At 44.4% G+C, this 8,691-nt stretch overlaps 1 protein-coding gene across 1 annotated transcript; it reads right to left on the reverse strand.

Moving 5' to 3' along the window:
• Positions 1-1,045: 1,045 nt before the first annotated feature.
• LOC126455784 (protein IWS1 homolog) lies at positions 1,046-2,623 on the reverse strand. Its single transcript, XM_050091549.1, has 3 exons — positions 2,617-2,623; positions 2,000-2,566; positions 1,046-1,941 (listed from the first exon to the last, which is right to left on the reverse strand). The coding sequence occupies exons 1-3, from the start codon at positions 2,621-2,623 to the stop codon at positions 1,046-1,048; spliced, it is 1,470 nt and encodes a 489-aa protein (XP_049947506.1).
• Positions 2,624-8,691: the final 6,068 nt, after the last annotated feature.

Genomic DNA, 8,691 nt, shown 5'->3' on the forward strand with positions numbered 1-8,691 from the left:
TTAGGCAAACGCAACGTAGCAGCAGATGCAGCGGCTAATGATGCCTGACTGGAGATTACAATTTCTGAATGTCCTCTCACTGTCCATGCAGCTCCCTCGCCATTGAGAGACAACTTCGTGCGTCTGTGGGAGGAGTGGTTACCCTTGGAGAACAAGCTGAGGCGCGTGAAACCGACGACACGACCGCAGCGCATCTCCTTACGGCGACAGCGGCGGCAGCAAGTACTTTTAACGCATCTCCGGATAGGAAACTGTCCTTTGACGCATGGGTTCCTCCTTCGGCAGGAAGACTCACTTGTGTACAGTTCTTGTAGTGCAAACCTTTTCCTACGCCAGACTGTAATTAAATGCGCTTTATACCAAGCAACCTACTCACCAGTTGACCTTTGTTTTAGATGATGAATTGAATGTGGTTCGTGTGTTAAGATTCTATTTTATGACTCGTCTCGTCGATAGTGGCTTAGGTAGAAGAATTTACTTTGTTTGTAAGATGGTCGCTACATCGTTTCATCTCCTGTTGCCCGTGAAGACACACTTTCATGTTCCACTATTTTGAGGTTGTGTCTTTACAGTCAATGTATTTTAGTCACACACTGACCTGATTTGTCCCTCTTTTGCCGCTTGTGAAAAAAATGTGAGGAAGACAACCCCAAGATGGTTGTAGATTCCATTTTTTAATTTAAGTTTTGTTGGTTGCTCCTAACAATTAATAACCACAGTTGTGTTCTTTTTGTTAAGTGTGAATGCTGACGAAATAGCAGTTTAGCGCACTATACAAACCAGTACCATCACAAAAACAGTCATCCAAACAAATACAAGTAAAAAAAATTATCTTCCTCGCTGTATTTCTACAACAACTGCGTAAATAAGAAAAAAGCAAACGAACGTTCACATTAAATTTTGATTTATTCAAAACAGTTGCAAATTAATTTCAAACATCTTCTAAAAAGCGTACATTAAAATTTTCTTGATGACAAGGCTACAATCAAGACTGACCCAATTTTGAAGGGCACTTCACATTGTTAGTCACATCAAAATCAGAGACTTAAGTTTTACTTGGTACAAAAAATTTACAAGTGAATGCCTTCTTCTTCGGTGGTTCAGTAACACAAAAGGACGTTTTAATGGGACAGACCTTCTTTGGAGTAAATGCTCTTATCTTTGGAGGGCCTGTGACTATGACGGCCGCCTTAATAGGACACACCTTCCGTTGAGTAAAGGCCCTCTTCTTCGGTGGGCCTGTAACGATAAAGGCTGTTTCGATCGGAAATGGTCCTGTTTTTAAGGGCGTTAGTTTCATAAGGCCACAACTAAGAGAAGCTCTAAAACGACAATATGCTGCAAAGGTAGAGGTGGCTTCCAAACATTCCTCATTAGAGCGCTCATCAGCCCATTCTGCAATAGTTTCTACTGAGTCTGCTGGTGGCTCATCATCTCTATCCAACTTCTCGTTAGGGGGCTCATCAGCCCATTCTGCAATAGTTTCTACTGAGTCTGCTGGTGGATCACCATCTCTATCCAACTTCTTGTTAGAGGGCTCATCAGCCCATTCTGCAATAGTTTCTACTGAGTCTGCTGGTGGCTCATCATCTCTATCCAACTTCTCGTTAGAGGGCTCATCAGCCCATTCTGCAATAGTTTCTACTGAGTCTGCTGGTGGCTCAACATCTCTATCCAACTTCTCACTAGAGGGCTCATCAGCCCATTCTGCAATAGTTTCTACTGAGTCTGCTGGTGGCTCATCATCTCTATCTAACTTCTCGTTAGGGGGCTCATCAGCCCATTCTGCAATAGTTTCTACTGAGTCTGCTGGTGGCTCATCATCTCTATCCAACTTCTCACTAGAGGGCTCATCAGCCCAATCTGCAATAGTTTCTTCTGAGTCTGCTGGTGGCTCATCATCTCTATAAAACTTCCCGTTAGAGGGCTCATCAGCCCATTCTGCAATAGTTTCTACTGAGTCTGCTGGTGGCTCATCATCTCTATCCAAACTTCTCACTAGAGGGCTCATCAGCCCATTCTGCAATAGTTTCTACTGAGTCTGCTGGTGGCTCATCATCTCTATCCAACTTCTCGTTAGGGGGCTCAACAGCCCATTCTGCAATCGTTTCTACTGAGTCTGCCGGTGGCTCATCATCTCTATCCAACTTCTCACTAGAGGGCTCAACAGCCCATTCTGCAATAGTTTCTACTGAGACTGCTGGTGGCTCATCATCTCTATCCAACTTCTCGTTAGGGGGCTCATCAGCCCATTCTGCAATAGTTTCTACTGAGTCTGCTGGTGGCTCATCATCTCTATCCAACTTCTCACTAGAGGGCTCATCAGCCCATTCTGCAATAGTTTCTACTGAGTCTGCTGGTGGCTCATCATCTCTATCCAACTTCTCGTTAGAGGGCTCATCAGCCCATTCTGCAATAGTTTCTACTGAGTCTGCTGGTGTCTCATCACCTCTATCCAACTTCTCACTAGAGGGCTCATCAGCCCATTCTGCAATAGTTTCCACTGAGTCTGCTGGTGGCTCATCATCTCTATCCAACTTCTCGTTAGGGGGCTCATCAGCCCATACTGCAATAGTTTCTACTGAGTCTGCTGGTGGCTCATCATCTCTATCCAACTTCTCATTAGGGGGCTCATCAGCCCATTCTGCAATAGTTTCTACTGCTTCTGCTGGTGGCTCATCATCTCTATCCAACTTCTCACTAGAGGGCTCATCAGCCCATTCTGCAATAGTTTCTACTGAGTCTGCTGGTGGCTCATCATCTCTATCCAACTTCTCGTTAGAGGGCTCATCAGCCCATTCTGCAATAGTTTCTACTGAGTCTGCTGGTGTCTCATCATCTCTATCCAACTTCTCACTAGAGGGCTCATCAGCTCATTCTGCAATAGTTTCTACTGAGTCTGCTGGTGGCTCATCATCTCTATCCAACTTCTCGTTAGGGGGCTCATCAGCCCATACTGCAATAGTTTCTACTGAGTCTGCTGATGGCTCATCATCTCTATCCAACTTCTCACTAGACGGCTCATCAGCTCAATCTGCAATAGTTTCTACTGAGTCTGCTGGTGTCTCATCATCTCTATCCAACTTCTCACTAGAGGGCTCATCAGCCCATTCTGCAATAGTTTTTACTGAGTCTGCTGATGGCTCATCATCTCTATCCAACTTCTCACTAGAGGGCTCATCAGCCCATTCTGCAATAGTTTCTACTGAGTCTGCTGGTGGCTCATCATCTCTATCCAACTTCTCATTAGGGGGCTCATCAGCCCATTCTGCAATAGTTTCTACTGAGTCTGCTGGTGGCTCATCATCTCTATCTAACTTCTCGTTAGGGGGCTCATCAGCCAATTCTGCAATAGTTTGTACTGAGTCTGCTGGTGGCTCATCATCTCTATCCAACTTCTCACTAGAGGGCTCATCAGCCCATTCTGCAATAGTTTCTACTGAGTCTGCTGGTGGCTCATCATCTCTATCCAACTTCTCGTTAGGGGGCTCATCAGCCCATTCTGGAATAGTTTCTACTGAGTCTGCTGGTGGCTCATCATCTCTATCCAACTTCTCACTAGAGGGCTCATCAGCCCATTCTGCAATAGTTTCTACTGAGTCTGCTGGTGGCTCATCATCTCTATCCAACTTCTCGTTAGAGGGCTCATCAGCCCATTCTGCAATAGTTTCTACTGAGTCTGCTGGTGGCTCATCATCTCTATCCAACTTCTCACTAGAGGGCTCATCAGCCCAATCTGCAATAGTTTCTTCTGAGTCTGCTGGTGGCTCATCATCTCTATCCAACTTCTCGTTAGAGGGCTCATCAGCCCATTCTGCAATAGTTTCTACTCAGTCTGCTGGTGGCTCATCATCTCTATCCAATTTCTCACTAGAGGGCTCATCAGCCCATTCTGCAATAGTTTCTACTGAGTCTGCTGGTGGCTCATCATCTCTATCCAACTTCTCGTTAGGGGGCTCATCAGCCCATTCTGCAATAGTTTCTACTGAGTCTGCTGGTGGCTCATCATCTCTATCCAACTTCTCACCAGAGGGCTCATCAGCCCATTCTGCAATAGTTTCTACTGAGTCTGCTGGTGGCTCATCATCTCTATCCAACTTCTCGTTAGGGGGCTCATCAGCCCATTCTGCAATAGTTTCTACTGCGTCTGCTGGTGGCTCATCATCTCTATCCAACTTCTCACTAGAGGGCTCATCAGCCCAATCTGCAATAGTTTCTACTGAGTCTGCTGGTGGCTCATCATCTCTATCCAACTTCTCGTTAGAGGGCTCATCAGCCCATTCTGCAATAGTTTCTACTGAGTCTGCTGGTGTCTCATCATCTCTATCCAACTTCTCACTAGAGGGCTCATCAGCCCATTCTGCAATAGTTTCTACTGAGTCTGCTGGTGGCTCATCATTTCTATCCAACTTCTCGTTAGGGGGCTCATCAGCCCATACTGCAATAGTTTCTACTGAGTCTGCTGGTGGCTCATCATCTCTATGCAACTTCTCACTAGACAGCTCATCAGCTCAATCTGCAATAGTTTCTTCTGAGTCTGCTGGTGGCTCATCATCTCTATCCAACTTCTCGTTAGAGGGCTCATCAGCCCATTCTGCAATAGTTTTTACTGAGTCTGCTGGTGGCTCATCATCTCTATCCAACTTCTCACCAGAGGGCTCATCAGCCCATTCTGCAATAGTTTCTACTGAGTCTGCTGGTGGCTCATCATCTCTATGCAACTTCTCACTAGAGGGCTCATCAGCTCAATCTGCAATAGTTTCTTCTGAGGCTGCTGGTGGCTCATCATCTCTATCCAACTTCTCGTTAGAGGGCTCATCAGCCCATTCTGCAATAGTTTTTACTGAGTCTGCTGGTGGCTCATCATCTCTATCCAACTTCTCACTAGAGGGCTCATCAGCCCATTCTGCAATAGTTTCTACTGAGTCTGCTGGTGGCTCATCATCTCTATCCAACTTCTCGTTAGGGGGCTCATCAGCCCATTCTGGAATAGTTTCTACTGAGTCTGCTGGTGGCTCATCATCTCTATCCAACTTCTCATTAGGGGGCTCATCAGCCCATTCTGCAATAGGTTTTACTGAGTCTGCTGGTTGCTCACCATCTCTATCCAACTTCTCGTGAGAGGGCTCATCAGCCCAATCTGCAATAGTTTCTTCTGAGTCTGCTGGTGGCTCATCATCTCTATCCAACGTCTCGTTAGGGGGCTCATCAGCCCAATCTGCAATAGTTTCTACTGAGTCTGCTGGTGGCTCATCATCTCTATCCAACTTCTCACTAGAGGGCTCATCAGCCCATACTGCAATAGTTTCTACTGAGTCTGCTGGTGGCTCATCATCTCTCTCCAACTTCTCGTTAGGGGGCTCATCAGCCCATTCTTCAATAGTTTCTACTGAGTCTGCTGGTGGCTCATCATCTCTATCCAACTTCTCACTAGAGGGCTCATCAGCCCATTCTGCAAGAGATACCACTGAGGCTGCTGGTGGTCTAGCATCTATCTCTAACTGCATATTGGAGGGCTGAAATAGGGATTCTGCAGTAGTCGCGGCTTCTGATGCTGGAGGCACGGCAATTGCCTCGAGCTGATTTGTTTTCTCATCTAGTCTTCTTCTGTCAGCGGGATGGTGTTGGCGAGTCCACTACTGTTGGCAGAATACAGAAAGCTCGGTAAGAGACATGGAACACAAAATCATATATGTGTATTCAATGTATATCAGAGAATAATTCTGTAACTATCTCTTTGTTGCCTTTAACTGTAAGGTAGAAGGAGAACAATTTTAAAAATAATTGATGTCTGATTATTAATGTTCGTTTGGTGCAGCCGTAATATGCGGGACCTTTATGTGTGTACTTATTTGAGTTTAATGTTTCAGTACGAATTTTTCAGTTGCGTGTGTGTTCAGGTAAGAATGGAGATGACGGCAAACGCGATGCAAAATATAATTCCGAATTACGTGTATATTCAATACCGTTTATCCCAGCAGTTAAAGATGTGTCCACTTTTTATGTAATGGTCATGTATACGTACAAGTTACGGTTATGGAGGCAGGTTCAGTATATTTAATCTATTGACCCTCACAGCTCGCTCTTGTTATGGGGCGATACCTGCTTGAATGGTTCACCGGCATTGCATCTGATTTTGTGGTGTAACCAGTTCGGCATTTTTACGAGGGAAACGCTTGTCGTCTTCTGGGACACCACTTAAATCTTCAGTGGCTACTTGGTAATACTGTGACTTTACAAATACCATCCGACACCATACTTGGGAGCCATTCTACCAGCGGTAACGTTGTTTGTATCGATTGTGGTTGTTCTCGTGAAGCATCTGAAGTAACTTGGGAGGCACTTGCCCTCTGAAAGTAGTGTACGCTATTCCAATGAAGTCCAACTATTACAAAGAAGAAGCTACAGTGGTTTGTGACATACAGTGACGAGACCGCCTAATTGTTTGGTGGACCCAAACATATTCGAAGGAGACAGCGTGAATCCAATGTGCATTGACAGGATACCGGAAAAGGCAAACTCAAACGGCGTTTCTCACTTGTAAACGGATATGAACGGAAGTAAATAGAACACAGAAACGACAGAGAAAAATTGCACGTGAAGTGAGTTTTGTAACTCCCTGAAAGAAAGACATACTGGTTAGCGCCGCATTAAGTTAAAACTCCTCGGAAGAGGGAAATTGTTTGTACTGGAAGCAGTGTAACCATCCGCTGAAAAGACTTCCACCACCAACTGTTAGTAATAAGCCTTGGTCTTCTTCAGACTACTTCCACCACCAGCTGTGAGTAACAAACATAGGACTTTTAGAGAGGACTGTAAAGATGATAATGATTTGCTGCGGCAGCGTTTTACAATGTAAGGGTATTATTATGCTGTTATATCAGTCACTAACAGTTCATCAGGCAAAGCCAATAAACACTAAGCGATAATCTAAAACTACTCTCCCTCTTCCTAGCCTAGTTCTCTTAAAATTTAACTGCGTATTATTTGTGCAGGAGAAACCCGAAACATGAAAACCTCAAATTTCTACATCTTTACCTAAGCAAGGATTAAATCATTACCCCGAAACAGAGCAAAACAGCTAAATAAGCAACGAAGTGCGCAACAGGAATTCCACTATTAAACGCTGGGCAGAGTGAGCGAATGGGTGGAAAGAGTTCATTGAAGGCCTCTACGAGGGATAGAAATGGAAGTCGAGATGAAAGACGTAGGGATCCAGTAATGGCACTTATCAGAGTTTCGACGCACTTACGATCAAATAAATCTACAGACATTGACAGCATATCTACATTTCTAAAATCATGAGTGAAAGTGAAAACCAAACGACTTTTCAAGTTCGATTGAAGGATTTTTTAGTCTGCAAACTACACAGAATTCCAAGGGCTTATAAGAGCGAGAACTACCGAAAAATCGACTGACAAGTATAACACACCGAATAATGGAAAAGAAAGCTTTGATTGAGGAAAGGTACTGCGAATACATAGAAAGAAAGATCCCATATCATTTAGCTACAATATAGCAGGTCAGCAACTGGAAGCAGATAATTCCATAAATTATCTGGGAGTACGCACTAGGAGTGATTTAAAATGGAATGATCATATAAAGTTGATCGTCGGTAAAGCAGATGCTAGACTGAGATTCATTGGAAGAATCCTAAGGAAATGCAATCCGAAAACAAAGGAAGTAGGTTACAGTACGCTTGTTCGCCCACTGCTTGAATACTGCTCAGCAGTGTGGGATCCGTACCAGATAGGGTTGATGGAAGAGATAGAGAAGATCCAACGGAGAGCAGCGCGCTTCGTGACAGGATCATTTAGTAATCGCGAAACTGTTACGGAGATGATAGATAAACACCGGTGGAAGATGCTGCAGGAGAGACGCTCAGTAGCTCGGTACGGGCTTTTGTTGAAGTTTCGAGAACATACCTTCACCGAGGAGTCAAGCAGTATATTGCTCCCTCCTACATATATCTCGCGAAGAGACCATGGGGATAAAATCAGAGAGATTTGAGTCCACACAGAGGCATACCGACAATCCTCCTTTCCACGAACAATACGAGACTGGAATAGAAGGGAGAACCGATAGAGGTACTGAAGGTACGCTCCGCCACACACCGTCAGGTGGCTTGCGGAGTATGGATGTAGATGTAGATGTAGGTAAAGGCACCAGAGAGGCACCTCTGACGTCGCTCATTATTGTAGAAGCAAGACTGCAAAAAGGGTTCCACGATGTAAAATAGTGGAATATGTTTCAGTTTCTCAGGAAAATTCAGGGCTCTACCTAGTCTTTCGCCCATACTATTCAGTCTGCCCATCAGCGAAATGATGACGAAAGTAAATGAAAGGATCAGGTGTGGGTTTAAATTCAGGATGAAAGGATATCAGTGATAAGATTCAGTGGTGCCACTGCTGTCCTCAGTAAAAGTGAAGGGAAATGTTATGATGATATGCACAACGTTACACTAGGCTGTTATATTGAATCAGAAACAGTGTTGCACAAAGTAGCAATTTTACGAGAGACGGTTCCTGAATATAGTATGGCGGCGTGCTTAATTTCTTCTTTTGATGAGCCCAGTGGTAGAGCTATTTGAAAAACTAACTAAATTTCTTAACATTGTTTAGAATCTAGTCACACAGCCTGCCCATATTTTTGTTTCTAAGCTATTGGTAACCTCGAGTGGTGTGATTACTT

This window comes from Schistocerca serialis, chromosome 1, assembly GCF_023864345.2.
Source record: "Schistocerca serialis cubense isolate TAMUIC-IGC-003099 chromosome 1, iqSchSeri2.2, whole genome shotgun sequence".
Lineage (NCBI taxonomy): Eukaryota > Metazoa > Arthropoda > Insecta > Orthoptera > Acrididae > Schistocerca > Schistocerca serialis.